This window comes from Musca vetustissima, unplaced genomic scaffold (genome assembly GCF_032173495.1).
Source record: "Musca vetustissima isolate MV318-11 ecotype Yass unplaced genomic scaffold, APGP_CSIRO_Mvet_v1 utg46116, whole genome shotgun sequence".
Classification (NCBI taxonomy): domain Eukaryota; kingdom Metazoa; phylum Arthropoda; class Insecta; order Diptera; family Muscidae; genus Musca; species Musca vetustissima.
The window spans coordinates 135,112-151,811 of record NW_026877324.1 but is presented as its reverse complement, the minus strand read 5'-3'; the positions used below and the strand labels follow the sequence as shown (position 1 = coordinate 151,811).

At 31.9% G+C, this 16,700-nt stretch overlaps 3 protein-coding genes across 3 annotated transcripts in view; 2 read left to right on the top strand and 1 right to left on the bottom strand.

Annotated features, from left to right (window-relative positions):
• LOC133321905 (uncharacterized) overlaps nt 1-16,700 on the top strand; it is a gene marked incomplete at its 5' end in the record, with an annotated part of 38,581 nt that overhangs the window by 8,786 nt on the left and 13,095 nt on the right. The window contains one exon of the mRNA XM_061530977.1: nt 2,579-2,793. Coding sequence (XP_061386961.1) covers nt 2,579-2,758 — 180 coding nt within the window. The remainder of the gene's footprint in view (nt 1-2,578; nt 2,794-16,700) is intronic.
• Nucleotides 4,083-6,503, bottom strand: LOC133321904 (pyridoxine/pyridoxamine 5'-phosphate oxidase). Its single transcript, XM_061530976.1, has 4 exons — nt 6,489-6,503; nt 6,278-6,399; nt 5,820-6,218; nt 4,083-4,209 (listed from the first exon to the last, which is right to left on the bottom strand). Exons 1-4 carry the CDS (start codon nt 6,501-6,503, stop codon nt 4,083-4,085), a joined length of 663 nt encoding a protein of 220 aa, XP_061386960.1.
• Nucleotides 8,610-11,793, top strand: LOC133321903 (uncharacterized). The gene is made up of 5 exons (XM_061530975.1): nt 8,610-8,813; nt 10,657-11,003; nt 11,065-11,208; nt 11,270-11,628; nt 11,690-11,793. Exons 1-5 carry the CDS (start codon nt 8,610-8,612, stop codon nt 11,785-11,787), a joined length of 1,152 nt encoding a protein of 383 aa, XP_061386959.1. The 3' UTR covers nt 11,788-11,793.

The following is a 16,700-nucleotide window of genomic DNA, read 5'->3' as shown; positions in this document are numbered from 1 at the left end:
CTCTTTGAAACAAAACAAGACAGGATCTGTTTAGTAAAAAACAACCCCTAGTTTTGCGATAAGGAACATCTGCATTGAAAACTGAAATTAAAAACAAAAATAAGACACTGTTGATTCCCATCTAAACAATAGCGAATGCATTATCTGTGAAGGCATTACCGGCCAGACTAGGTAGAGCGGTAACAGCACGTTCTATAATGTCGGATATTTGCACCCTTCTCTTGTTTTATTTATTTCATTATTATTGTTGTTGTTTTGCATTCACAGGCTATCTTTAAGTTGTTTTGACAATAAATCATGCGAATTCATGCACAGGCATGTGTTTCTATTCCCTAAATTCAATTGAGTTGCTCTTTCATGTAAAACCGTTTTTTGTAGTCCAAGTTGTTGTTATTGTCGTGTGACACGTACAACAGTGGTACGTACCAATTTAGTTTTTAAATCATGCCAGGACAAATAATCACTTTCTCCGTTTGAGTTATTATTTCTATTAAGTAGTCAGCTGTAATAAATCATTACCTAGTCGAATGGATTTACTTTTGGCATCCTCTGAGAACAATTACCGCAACGCAGAAGGCGGTAAATTATTACAATTAAAATTGCTTTGACAATTTTAAATGGATCAATATTTTCTTAAGAAAATTACCAAAGGACTTTTTTAAAAACAACTGCTTAAAAATTTGTGAGGTCTGATGACCAGCTGGAAAAATGTGAAATTGCACAACAATTTTACAATTATTTTTCTTGTAAAATGCATTCTATCAATAGCAGACAAGGATACAGATTCAATAATAATGATAAAAAGGCGCAAAAGTCCCGGAGAATTTGCAAATCTGACAGATTATAATCTAATTTTATCAACTTTTATGAGAGAATGGCACACAAAAAGATGTAAAATTATCGTTAGAAATTTTCGCTGGTGTTCCTGTACCTAAATTCCCGTACCCACTTATAAGTGATTGATATAATTTACGATGATTTTGGACTAAGGAGGAAATGGCGCCCAATAGATAAATGACATTTATAATAATATGGCGCGGAAAGACTTTCACAAATTTTTCAATTACGGATTTTAATCCAACAAAACTGTTCCAAAATCAGATAAGCTAAATGATTTCTTAAAAATTCATAAAAACTTAACGTCTAGTACAAATAGTACATACAGTTATACTGTGTTTTCTTACTACATAAGAACTGCAATGTTATTTAGCCTACCGGAAAAATATTACCAAATTATAAGCTATGGATTAATTTAACAAGCAGCTCCCGTACCCGAAACACGGGGAATGTCAACTTATGATTGGCTGTTATGTTGATTTTGAATTCTAAAATAACGGCTGTAATTTGGCGTTTTGGAATCTGATATAAATTTCGAGATTTTGGAGGTTAAGAAACATGTTTGCAGAAAAATTTCGACATAGGTCCATGATTTGACATAGCCACATATAAAGGTAGCGCTTTATTTTCGGTATTTTGAAGGCTTTAACTGCATTCTCACACTGAAGTGGCTGTAAGTTGGCATTCCGGAATGTTGAAGGGTAATAAAAATCTCTGCAGAAATTTTTGGGTATATAAGCACGTTTTGGTATATCCCCAATATAAAGGTCTCGATCCATTTTTGGTATTTTTTTGATCTGGCCGCAATTTTCCACCGAATTTGCTGCAATTCGACATCCCCTGATCTTAGGGGGTGATAAACATCTATGCAGAAAAATGTCTACATACATAGGTCCATGTTTTGACATAGGCCCATATAAAGGTCCAGCTTTATTTTTCGATATTTTGAAGGCATTACCTGTATATTCCCGCCGAAGTGGCTGTAATTTGGCATTCCGGAATTTTTGAGGGTGTAAAAAATTGTCAGAAAAGAATTACGATTTTTGTAATGTTTTTCGATATTTTGGGGGTTTTAGCGACAGTTTGTGTAAAAAAATATAGTTGCAAAACATTGTCGATATACATATGTCCATTTTTGGTATTTTTGGTATTTTGGTCCGACTCATTTTTTCGTATATTAAAATTCCTAAGCCAGTTTTCCAAATAGATTGTCTCTATAAAGGTTCCGACCAATTTAAGTCCGGTCTTCCTCGTTCCTGTGGTGTTCAGGTCTGAAAGGCCTATACAAAAACATGCACCAATATGGATTATATGCGATAATATACATTCTATGAGCAACAAATTGGCGCCCAATGTGGGGTACACATTTGTAAACCCAAAATTGGATATTTATATATATATTTATAAAAATTGTTTATTTATCATATAAAATTTTTTGTATACATTTTAGAGAATTGTACTACTGAGACAAAACAATATCATCTTAATATTTTACATTAAATTTGATTTTTTCTAGATTTTTTAGCCAGCTCAACATGTTAAAAATTTAATAAACATTAGTGCTATTTAATTTTATTGAATGTCTACATATTGGGCACTTGGTGTTTAAAATGAAACCTTTATAACACACTTCATATTCCAATTAAGAAAATATTCATATTTCTGCCTTTGAATCACTGTACTTCAAACATTAAATATTATTTATTAATTTCCCCCCTCTCTCCATTTGGTTTCATTACAGCAAGAAGAATTTGCCGGAGCTCCAGTTCAGTGCCTAATACCGGGCACCAATCAATGGGCCTTAGTCGGTGTGTCATCGTGGAGAATAGCATGTGCTGCATCGGGCATTGAGAGACCGCGAATGTATGACAAAATAGCATCGAATGCTGCTTGGATAAGGGAAACAGTACATGCGTCATAGGTAAAGTGAGGGGGGTGTGTGTGCATGTATGTATGGTGTGCTTGGATGAGTGTGTGTAGCATGTGTGTAAAGAGGGTATGATTGAATGACTGTGTAAGAATAGTAAGCATGATCGTGCATGTTATCTAGGCTAAAAACAAAACAAAAAAGAATATGCCGCTAAACCACAGCAGCATTGTTGGTAGCACTTTGTAAATAGTAGCACTTTTTTCTCTCTCTCTGTCAGTCTCACAAGCTCTTTATTTGTTATTGGTAAACAGCAATTTCAGTTAATGGAACTAACTTGCATTTCATATAGCTACTTTCAACTTTTTGGTAACGTTTTAAACACTTTAAATTTAAAATTTAGATAAGTGTGTATGTATTAGCTTGAGTTTATTTTCGGTCGTATAAAAATGGGATTTAGAGGGTTAATCCAAAAAAATATATATTTTAAAGAAATTATGTTAAAAAAAATATTTTATTTTGTTCGTATTAAGAAGATGTTTATTGAATTACATACAGTCGTCCGGAGCTATGACACCGCCCGCATTAATTCAGATAAGTTTGGTTTTTAGTAGTCGGGATTTCTGAAGAAAATTCACATATCCCATTATGTTCATAGCCTAGAAGTTTTCTTCTACACTAGAATTTTATAATATTTTTATTCGACTTTAATCTATAAAAAATTAATTAATATTAATTATCATTTCAAAGTAGGCGTGAGTAATGATCATTAGTTGATTAGTGCTCAAAAAAATTAATTTATATATTTTTAAAATTAAAAAGGACAAATTTATAAATTATTATAAAAATTAAAAAAATAATGTAATTATATATTCTTAAAAAATATATTTTCTAAATTATTAAAACTAAATTTAAGAGTGGTATGCATGTGTTCTATGATTGAGACTGTGTGAGTGTATAAATCTGCATGTATCTATAATTTTCGGCTTCTATTTAAATTATCTTAATCTAAATTATATTTCAAAAAAATCCTTTTCCCCTAAAAAGTTGTTTTAATAATAAGTAAAATCTCCCTCTTCTTTAAAATTTTAGCGTAAGAAAAAAAAACAGCGAATAATTAATTCTATTTGCATATATAATATTTATTAATTTTTTTTATAAAATTACATTTTATTTGTAAAATGTATATTTTTTTTTATTAGTATGTAAGTTAACATTTTGATTTTTGTGTACACAATTGTTTTTATCCTTGTTTCCTTTGTAAAATGTTTATTTTTTTAAATTTAATAATAAAATGTGTTACGTCATATTAATAATAAAATTTAAATAAAACATAAATAATAAATATTTTATTTCATTCTTTGGTTCTTCTTTTTAATTAGGCATCGACATGATAGGCCTGCCATTCGCCATTATCCAATTGTTTATATTGCACACGATCGGCAATTGTGTCCGGTTCAGACATATAGAAATCCCAATATTTGGGTATTATTTTAAATGCCGTACTGAAAAAAAGAAGAAAATAATAATAATTTACACTGGAATTTTGTCCCAATCGGACAAACATTGGCAGTATGGTGTTCCATTTACATAAAGTCGGATAAACTATATGTGGGAGCTATATCTAAATCTAAACCGATAGCAACAAACCAGTACGCTCTGCAAAATTTTGTCTCAATCTAACTATATATGGGAGCTATATCAAAATCTGAACTGATTTTCTCCAATTTCAATAGGGTTCGTCCTTGGGGCAAATAAGAGACTTGTATCAAATTTCATCCTAATCGGATTATAAATGCGACCTGTTCTTTGTGTAGTGAAGGTTAGCTAAATCCAGAGCTTTTCAAAATAGTCCGATATTTTCATTCTTCTGTGTGTTATATTGAACCTTATTCAAATACGCACATATGTTTATATCTCCATGCCCCTATCATACACAGGCAACTTTTCCGGATCATATTTTCCCGAAGTGAAAATTTACATTTACCATAGTATAACATTTTTTTCATTTATCACATAAAATTCATCGGTTCATTTCATCCACTAAATATGGCCCGATCATCATCATCAAAACAGCCATACTTTCATCATATCCCCTCTCCTGTGTAAAATATCGTATTGTACCGGTCCCAATTGTGGCCTTCAATACCTATAGATGTCGACTTTGCGTTGAACCAAAATTACATATAAAATTTCGAAAGAGATCTTAAAATATCACTTTTTTGTTTGGACATACAAGATTTTTACCTCGAAGTATTTTACCCTCTGCCATTCCCAAATGTCAAATTACAATCTCTTCGAGTTGAAAATATTTTATATAGAACCGATAGCGAAGACAAAACTTAGGCTTAGGAAGGATTTTGTTTATGCTCTGTTACCCGATGTGCCAAATTATAACCACTTCTGACCTTCAAAATGTGTAAATGAGGCGGTACAGTTATTTACTGGAAAATATAGACCTATATGAACTTTTTCTTCATTATCGTTTTTATACTTAATTTCTATCCAAATGAACTCCTTGGAATTCTCACCGGTATGCGACGATTTCCCAACCAGAATAGGGAGTATTACATTAATTGCAAATAGTGGCGCAATTCACATGGCATAAAGCACGTTTACCACATTTCATATAATTTATATGAATATCCCTGGAGGTTATAGACTCTGAAATCTATATTTTAGGGTGATACAAATCATATGTGTCACAGAGTATTATCGACAACTTTCTATTTAAGTGTTGTCCAGTGAATACCCTAGCTTATGCACATAACTAATCGATTCTAGACGCCATCGGATGTACCCATAGGTTTTTATATCTGAAGCCTGTCACTTGGCCGCACTTCTGTATGCGTATCTGACCACCAAAATGCTGGACATTCCCTGGAGCTTCTTGTACCGGGAAAAACTTTCCTCGAAGCGCTGAATGGCGTTACTGATTGCTCACTATTCAGCTGGTTCCCCACTGCGTACGTCTATGTCCCCTAATATCCACATTTGTTAACATCAAGATATCTTAACATCGAGGAAATGTTATTTAGCCTGTATATATATATAACCTTTATAGGGATTATTTTTCAAATCATATAATAACATATTTACAAATTCTTTGACTTACTATGTTTTAGTTTGTTCCGGTTCCCTTTTCTCCTTTTCCATAATCGCCAATTCTTTCTGCAATTTTAAATCCAACTCCTCCACATTCCCAGGTTTACCACATTCACAAATATGGCTACGCAATTTTGCAAGCAGTGGTTCTTGTTGCCATAACACCCGCAAATAATCATCTTCCAATTCCACAGCTTCAGCACCAAACAAACGTATTTGCCATGCTTCCGGTTTCACTTCCTTCTCCTCTACCTTCTGGGCATTCGGATAAAAGTTAAATGTCATGGATATTTTAGGATTTTCTTTAAGATTTTGATATTTGCGAGAATTACGTTCCGTAACAAAACACAACCATGAATTATCGATTAAACCGCGATACATAACCGTGCGATTTAGTACACCAAATTCGCTAGGAGGAGAGAGGGTTTATTTGTTAATAATTATTGGTGTTGAGTGTTTCCTATGTACTTATCAATGGTGGCCAAATTCATGGGAAACATAGTTGGTGCCTTAACCCTTTCAAGTGTGTTCTTAAACATTTGTATGGGATTTGAGGGATAGTCTTTAATGCGAGCCAATCGTGGTAAATTCTATGTGGTGTTAATAATTCAATTAAGATTTCTGTTATATATATGAAAGTGAAATAATAGCAATTTTATAGAAATCTGGAATTACTCACCGTTATTTTGTCCATGTTGTTTAAAAAAGTGCTGTAAATAAATATATAAAAATGACTATTATTATTAAAACAAGTAAAAAATTCGTTAAATTCGGCCGAGTCAAACTTCTTATAACCTCCACCATGAGGATATGGATCGGCCGAAACAAACTTCTAATAATCTCCACCATGTGGATATGGATACCAGAAATTAAACGAAATACCAAACAACATACACTCAGCTTGTCCTAGGACATTGAAATTACCAAAACGGAAATCGACATTGATAATTTTTGGTAGTGAGATTGACACCCAATGAAAATCCAAAATATAAAATTACTGCTTATTTGACTGAAAAACGTACCTAAACTCTCCAAAATTCAGAAATTTGAGGTGTAACGGCATTTGAGGGCTACTTGAAAATTTTGACCAATATAAATTTTAATTAATTGTATACCAAATTAGTACACAAAACTAAATACCCAATTCGGTTAAAAATCGTGTCCAATATTTTTCCGAAATTTGACACCCAAATGCCTAAATACAGCCAATTCGTTTACAAAACGTGCCTAACGTCCCAAAAATTCGGAATATTGGGGTGTACCTTATATGGAAGCTATACCAAAACGTGCACCATTTGCAATACGAAACATACTAGAAGCATCCACAATATATAGAAAATATCGGATCTGTATCTTTAATATTGTTATTTAAACAGACAGGTACACAGACGGACACATTGTGGTGGGGGTATAATTAATATTTTATTTACAATACAATATTAATATTATCGGACAAAGCCGACCATATGATACCCTGGAGAACAATCACCAAATTTTCTGTGGAGTTAAATCCGAAGCCTTTCAAAATTATACGATATTTACTGTTAATGATTATCATGAACCATATTAAAATACGCGCACACTTTTACATCTCCCATATCTGTCCACTTACTTCAATTTAATGGATATTCGATTTATGATCAATTATTCCCACACACGCGCCATGGAAGAACATTTTTTCTTCAGCACAGAGAAGTCTCGGTTCATTTGATCCACTAAATATAGGTCAATCATCCTAGAAGTTGTACTTTCGTCATATCCCCTTCCCTGTGTACAATGTCGTATAGTAGGCGTCCCAATTGTAGCCTCTAGAGCGACAAGAAAATTATACAATAATAAAATGGTCCATTTCAATAGCTATAGGCCTCGCCTTTGGGCTGAACCGAGCTTATATGTAAAATTTCGAAGCAGGTTGGTCTACAGCTGTGGTCAATAATTTGATTTCAAGTTTTAATGGACGGACACACATAGCAAGATCATTTCAGCTATCAGTTTATCACCGCCTTAACACTTTCAGACCTAGTTTAAACAATTGTGAGATCTGACAATATTTAAGAGAAGGTAGAATAAATATGTAATTGGATCAGTTAATTAACAGATTTAGTATTGCTTTGTTATCTTTTTAGGACATAGAACATACAGATGAACTCAGAAAGAACTTATCGGGTGGGATCTGTTTCAATATTTAATACAAATACATCAGAAAAAAATTAATGTCCTCAATCTGAAATTGTAAAAGACCCTGTTTGTAACTATATAATATTTTTTCTTGCGATATATACCTTCTGGGGATATATACCTTAAAAATTCCATTGAGATTATTTATTGTCCCCTAATTTGTAATTATCCTATCGAACAAGTCTATAAATCCTATTTTAGATATGTCTAGAATCAAGTAATTCCTCCTGAAAAAACGCTTTATTAACACCTCTGATTAGTTGAAACTAAATTAGTCGGCGTTACAATATTACACGAAACAAACGACGTCAAGTTCAAACATTTACCGGCTCCGGTCAACCACTCTCTAATGCATTGACAGCTGATAGTTTTTTTAGTTGTTTTTATAAACACAAACAAAACAAATCGTGTGTTCGAACAACCAGCCAGTCAATAACTAAAAACAAATGAAGAAGAAATAGTTTCTAAATTTAATAACCTCCCCCCCCACTCAACAAAAAGGAAGGAACAGCAAAAAGGCTGCAATTTTTCGCAATAAATAAAATGTGTAAGACAACTCACTCTTGGAACCGACTGGAAACTTCACATTAAACAGAAGTGAAAAAAATTACAACAAAACACAATGAGTATTTTGGATATGCGATCCGGCAAACCCTCACTGGGTGAGGAAATTAGCAACTTCTTTTTGCCACTGAAATACCTCATCACGACAGACCGTTTTGATGCCTTTGTCGAGAATATCAATTTCAATTATTTGGCCAATGCAGTTTTCTGGATATTTTTGCTGTTTAGTTTCGGTTTTGTCGGGTTTCACAATTTATTTCAGGTAAGTTCGATTCTGTAAATCCTTGGCAATTATAAATAGATTTTACAGGGCATGTCAGTGCACAAAAAAACAAAAATACCTTTTTGATAGAAAATACCGGACTTATTGCACTTGATAACAGATGTAGAGCGATTCCATGTGTATTTTACGTTGAACGTTCGGCAAATGGTACACTGACAATGTTTTCCTTCGGGATTATATGGAAAAAACAAAACGTATCTATAGAATTGTTGGTGTTGTTGTTCTTTTATTGTTGGTTAAAAAGAAAACAAAGTCATATCTAATTGAATGGAACGCCGTTATGATTTAAATGCAATGGGTAGTTTTCATTGACGGAAATCAATATTAATTAGAGTCTTCAGGGGGAATGTATATTAGTTCTAAACGCAAGTTTAAGAATTTTAATTAATTTTATAAATTTCATTAGCTGTGAGATTGCAACGCCGTTGAAGTGTTGGCCCTCAACTTGGGGTCTGCACTTCTCCGGCAGCCGAGATTATTGTGAATGCTAATTGGTTTATGTCTACGATAGGTAGAATCTTTAGATGTTAAAAATGAATTGCCAACTAAGTCAATTTTTGAATTTATATTTGTACACTAAATTTAGTTTTCAAAATGTTGATAAGAGCCAAAAATAAATTTGACATGGAAAATAGGACAAAAATGTATGTAAAATATGCAAATTACACACTTAACGAAATTCCAACCTAAGGACCAATTATGAAAATATAAGCCTTTGATTCCCACATCGTTACCTTTTTTAATTCTACTCATATTTATCGGACCGGAATTTAAAATGTATAGTAAAAACCGGAAAGTTCCTCATTTCACTTATTTTTTTAAATAACCTAGCAAAGGCCTTCGATCCGTTAACCATGAAAATATTCGCAACAGCCAAATTGGTTTTCACGACTGGAAACTGTCTTATAATGCCAATGAACGTAATTGTCAATGGTAATTATATTCGAAAAGAATTCGAAAAGAATTCGAGACAGAGCCCTCCACACGTTGATCACCCTTATGGGTGACATTTTGTTTTGGGATACTCTTAACTGCCTTTTCCGGTGCATTCTTACTCGGGTTCGGCTTCGAGCTGGGCTTCGCGATTCTACCACTTTTGTGCGAGTAGTAAGATTCGGGAGGGAGATCTTGTCCATCTCGAGTTCACGATGGAGAGCGTGCGAATTGATTCTCTAGAATTTTCATTACGTATCTAATCTTACCTTTGATGAGGTGTACCTCCCTCTCCGAGATCAAATTCGTCCCACGAATTTGAAGACTATTTTTCATCAGACCTGACATGCTCATTTGCCAAAGGAATAGCCGGTTCGTCAACGTTTTTGTTTAGAATTAGTGCACTTGTAACAGGTACAGCTGCAGGTGCCAAGGCATCCACACCTAGAACAGCCGGATCACAATCGCTTGATCTCGACGACACGTGGCTTGTGATCTCACCAACGATTGCCACCGGTACTGGGTTATTAACTCCCTGCACCGTAACTTTATTCTTTTTACTTCTTTTACCCATCGAAGTTGATTTATTTAAGGACAATACCCCGATCCATTTTGGTCCACGGGGGGTCCGAAGATATGGATCTTTCCACGAAGTGCAGAGAAAAGTTGATGAACTGCATTTTTGTCTCCGCAAGTAAAAAGTAAATTTTTGTACACAAAACTGTTTATATTTTATTGAATCAATTTTATTTCAAAAGAATCTCCTTTGGGCATGTAGTATTAGGGTTGTATTAAGCCGGTTTAAGATTCATCTATGCCCTTGCTTCAAATAAGCAGATTAAATATTTATATTTCTATAATCCATTTGTAATCCATTTCCTTTTTCCAGGTCTTTTTAAAAACCTCGAATATAAAATACTATAAACGTAAACAATTTTCACGCTCAATATGGAATATAGCATTCTACGCAGCATGCACCCTGTTCCTATATATGTACAATGAATGGGTGATATTGCCACAGCTGTTAAAGAATCAAGGACGTTACTCTCTCTTCTATTCATCGGAAGATCATATCTTTTATAAATCTCAACAATGTGAAAAGTTTCAATTCTATTCACTGTTCATTATTACATTTTATTTACATGGTGCTATGTTGGATTTTAAGGAATCCGATTATTTGGAGTCGGCATCAAAGGCTCTCTATTTAATGGCATTGGTGGCCATCGATACATATAGGTAAGTAGTATTTATTTAAGTTTTTATTGTTTGTGCAATTTAATAATGTTTTTTATTTTAGATATGAAAACTATTTTGTTGGTGTTAATTTGATTCTGGGAATCTATAATATAATCAGCGAAATACTTAGTCTCTTGGCCTTACAAAATTCCAAGCGAAATATTTTGGTATATCAAATATTTTTGGGATTGCGCATTGCATCATGGTAAGTTAATATGACTTATAATAAGTTTTAAAATATTTAATGATTTATTCTCTTCTTCTAGGTCCCATGTCTTCATTAGTCTGCTACCCTTTAAATATTTAGTACCCACATTATTTGCCAAGAACTTTAAAATAAGTCTAAATGTTGTCATCTGGTTATGGTATGGCTTGAGTATTTGGAATTCCCCAGTTTTACAATATTTCTATCATCAAATTTACCACAATACACCAGCCGATTGTTCGGGTGAGGGATCAGCTGCGAAGTGTATTTTACTAAAAGATTCAAGTGAGCATCGCCATTTCAAGACCTTGAAAAAGGCCTATTTGGAAGTGAAATTGGCTCATGAAAAATTAAATAGCAGTAATATGGCAGCTACGGGAACTGAAAGTTCATCAACAAAAGCTTATCAGGCTATTAAATGTGAGTGGGTAAAATAGTATATGTATTGATTTTTAAATTAATTTCTTCATTATTTTTTTAGGTATTATGATTTTAAAACGTAAATTGAAGCGTATTCGCGAAGGACGTGGCAATGAGGTGGAAGATGACAATGATGATATGATAGTTACAGATTGTTAAGCCTACACTTTACAAGTTCTCAAAACACAACTATGTCTCCCTATACTGATACAGTGAAACACCACCAGCATCATTAGATACAGGACATTCTATGACTTTCTTCCCTGATGTTCCCATTTACATTTGGAAGTGTTCTGTGGTGTGAAGTTTCACTGTATTGCTACCACTATTTTATTACTATTTAATGCAAAGTATTGTATTAGTATATCTTATGAAAAATTTGCTTGTTGGTATATTAAACTCGTTATTCAAATTTTAACTCAATTATAAAGACACACACAATTTCCATGGCTCGATTATCTCTATATATACACACAAACACAAGTGATATGATAAGAAATAAAAAAACGTATTACAAGTTTATTGCGTCCTCCTTGAGATAAAACAAAATATATAGTTTTTCTTCAGTGAAAGAATCAAATGACTAACATAAAGCCACTAACTTAAGAAATCGATGTCTGTATATAGGTCCAGGTAATGACGATGATGGCATAAAATCAAACGCATAATGGCTTTTCTCAATTCTTTATGAACGAAGCCTATACAGGATGGTAACGTTTTGAATTTAGAAAGAAAAAAACCATAATTTTTTTTATTAAATCGCCTGAAGATTATGTGGAGGTCATATTTAGTAAAACTATAAAAATTGGAACAAATACATATGGTATGCCCCCTTAATTTTGACATGTTTGCTTGAGACAAAACATTTATTCAATAATTATGATGGAATTTTGAAAATTTTGGCGGATTTATTGTTTAAATATCCAGCTTAACATCATTTTTCATCGTTATTTATTGGTACACATAAAAACTACATTACTTCCCCTATTCAATAGTGAAAGTTTCATTCAAATACGTCCACTCATTGCCGAGTTATGGCCATTTGAATCTGACCATGTGTCAAAATGTAGCTGCTACACGATTCTGTTTGCCTAGTACCGCAAATTGAAAAACACAAGAAATTGCAATTCCACAAAAACAGAAAAGTGCCGTATGTGTTGCCAACTGGTTTTCTGTATTGTGTAGCGCCTAAAAGTATGCTCACAATCTCGCTAACTAACATGGAGATAAACGTTGCCGATGTGTTGCCAACTTGTTTTCTGCATTTTGTAACGCCTAAAAGTATGCTCATGTTCTTGCAAACTAACATGGAAACACCGAGTAAATAGGTTGGCAACACTCTGACATTTTTCTGTTTTGTATAATTGCAATTCCATCAGTTTTCGAATTTGCGGCACTAGGCAAACAGAATCGTGTAGCAGCTACATTTTGACACATGCTTAATTTCAAATGGCCATAACTCGGCAATGAATAGACGTATTTGAATGAAACTTTCACTATTGAATAGGGGAAGTAATGTAGTTTTTATGTGTATCAATAAATTATGGGAAGAAAATATTTGAAGTGGTATTTTTTTTAAATTTTTATTAAAATGACCACCACAAGTGGATTTCTTAAAGAAAAATTGTATGTGCTGATAGGTTGGATATTTTTTTAGAAATATGTTTTCCATTTTCAATGAAATTTTCACTACTGGGGGAAGTAGATTGGGAGAGTGATGTAGTTTTTATGCGTATTAATTAAGCCACACAACTCCAGAGATTTGTTCTTCCAAATCATACATTTCTTTTTAAGACTTAAGTACTTTATTAATAAATATAATTTTTATACCCTACACAACTATGTTGTCAGGGTATATGAGTTGTCTGGGTATATTAGTCCATTATAATTTGTAAACACGATACAGGCCGCAGTTATGGACCAATCTTCACGAAATTTTGCATGTAGGATGGGTTCTGCCCAATGAAGACCCTTATTGTTTTTGGTAAAGATCAGTTAATAATTAGGGGATGAAATGGAGAAGGGGATTGGGCCAAAGAATAAGCATGCCTGTTTTGATAAAGATCGATCAATATTTAGCGGGTCAAATGGACCCTAACTTTTGTGTGAAAAATGACAAAATTTGTATTCTATAGCGTATATATTTACTCCTGAATGACATAGAGTCGAGAAGTTCATAGTATATCCAAGAGGAGTGGTTGACCTTTAAATTGATACCAATTATATTGCCGTATGTACTCGGATGCGGGAGTTGCATTTAAATATTTACAGGTGCTTATGTACTCAGATATTATTTAGTAACACATTACCACACTCGAGGCGGAAATACAGCGCGGATCGCTTTGAAAATTTTCATGAGGATCCAGGAATGGTCAAGGATAACGCCTATAATTTTCGGTGATGATCAGATAATAATATTGGGATGAGGGGGACCGAAAACTTAATTTTTTGTGTTTTTTTTAGTCCATATATAGTCCACAATTGAAAGTCGAACATCATAACACAACCCACCATGAAGGGAATCTGGACAAGTAATTATAAGGGATTTACTGAATATTAGTAATATTTGTTGACCTCTAGTCGGTCAAGAGGGTGTAAATATAGCGAAATATTTTCCATGCTCAGAAAGTTAGATTTTCGTGGAAGTTGTGTAGGGTATCATATGGTCGGCCCCATCCGACTATACTGCTCCGCTCACTGGTTTAGAATTATTTTTAGAATGAAGCTAGGATAGTATAGAACAATATGCAATAAACAAATAAATTATTTAATAGAAATTCACTGAGATAACTGTAGGGTTCCAGCAGTGAACGGTGGGGTTTTTAAACGAAATTTTTATGTAACGATGGGTTGAAGATTTTGAAGGATTATTTATCCATGTTTCAATAGAGCAAAGATTATGTAAAGAATATATTTTCAACTGCTAATATATTTTTAAAGAATATTTTTTTCAAGTAGCAATCGAGCATGGAAAAATATGTCTTGGGGTACCGATCGTGGAGAAATTTTTAAAGAATACTATTTTGAAGTTCCTATAGCAAAGCGATTATATTTTTTCAATTACTAATCGCGAGGGGAAATATTGGTCCTAGACCCAATTTTTAATATGTCCATCTGTCCATTAAACAGTACAGGCCACAGTTATGGACCAATCATCACGAAATGTACATTCGGTTCGGTTTTTGTTAATGATTTTTTATTTTACTCACCGTCCGAAGAACACAATATGGGAACCCAAACTACTTACCTTAAAAAAATGTGCCTATTAGAAAAAAAAACAAACCCCTCTTCTTTTTTTGTTAGTAATTTTTCATTTTTGTTAAATTTATTAAATTCCTTTAAAGAAATAATAAATGTTTTTTTTGTTGTTTCTCTGTTAAATGTCATCATTTTGTTTTGTTGTTATTTCTTATCATTTGGTTGTTGTTCTTGTTTGTTTTGTTTTGAGTAAAAAATAAGTTTTGTTATGTGTTTTTTGTTTTATTATTTTTTTCTTTCTTTCTTGTTATGTTTCAATTAATTTTCTTTGTTGTTGTTGTTTTTTTATTTACAATTTAAATATAATATTTTTGGTTTTTTTATGTTTCTTCTTCTTCTTTTCTAATATTTCATTAACTTCATATTATTATTATTAATTTAACTTAACATGTTTTGTTTACTCTCATCATAATTCGATCGTTTGTTTTTCGTCGTTTAATATTTTTTTAATAATAATGTTTTTTGTTGTTATTATTATTTTCTATTAATTTCAAACATTCGTAAATTGTTGCGTTCTCCCTTGGTTTGGTTTTTTGGTTTCATTTCTTAGGGGTTGGTTTTATTTCCACTGGTTTCGAATTAAATTAAATTTGTTAATGTTACTAAAATACTAAATGTAAGTTAACTGTTTGTAATGGTTTCTTCTTCCTCCACATTTTTTCTCTTTTTTGACATTAGTTCATGTTTAAATTAATTAAGACATAGGCTAAAAAGTCCCATATCTCAATTTTTTGCAATTTTGACATTTTCAATTAATGTTAAATTAAATTTGAATTCAATTAAACCATAGCCAAATATGTATTTGAGGTCCAGAACTTTTAAATCTATGTCTTAATTTTTTTTTTGAATATTGTTTAGTATTATAAATTTATTATTTTTTTAATAATATCGTTGTTATTTTTATGTTTAGTCCCCAACCATGCTTTATTTTTGTTTTCTTTTTTTTAATTTTCTTTAATGTTTTATAGTTTTAATTTTTTGTGTCTTAACTATTTTTTTGTTTGTTTATAAATCATTTAGTTTTATTATTTTAATAATAATTTTTTTTACTTCATTACTTATTATTAAATATTAAACAGTGTTATTAATTTTCATTTACTTATTATTAAATATTAAATATTTTTTTTTGTTTTAATTTTTGGTATCTAATTATTTTTAATTATTATTAATGTTGTTTCATTTGTGTTTGTTACTTAAATTACGAGTATGTATATGATGTTATTTTTTTTTCTTCTTCTTTATTATTTTATTTCTTATTAATGCAATAGTTTGCTGTCCAAACACTTAGTTTCTAGAGTAACGTTAAAATATTAATTTATTTTTTTAATTCATTTATTTATCCTAAATTTGTATTAAATATTTGTTTTTTTTTTCAATTTTAATTTTTTTGTATTTTCTTTTAATTATTTTTTGTTTTGTTTTTACTTTTAGTTAATGTTAACAATCGTTTAGTCACAATTTGCTTTCACTTCTTCATTTTTTTTATTATTTTTTAATGTTCGTTTTAATGGTTAATGGCAAATTCGCTTAAAAAATTCATAGAACAAAATGTTAATCGTATTTCTTTAACAAGCACCGAATATGGGTGGTTCCATAGTTTTTAATAAATCGTCTGAAGGTTATGAGAAGGTACTATCAAGTAAAGTTCTATAAAAATTGGAACGAATATATATTATGCCCTTAATTTGAACAAGTTGGTTTGAGACAAAACAATTTATTTCATAATTCTGATTGAACTCTGAAATTTTTGACGGATATATTGTTTAAAACATTTATTTACAATTCTGAATTAAAATTGAAAAAATCCAGCTTAA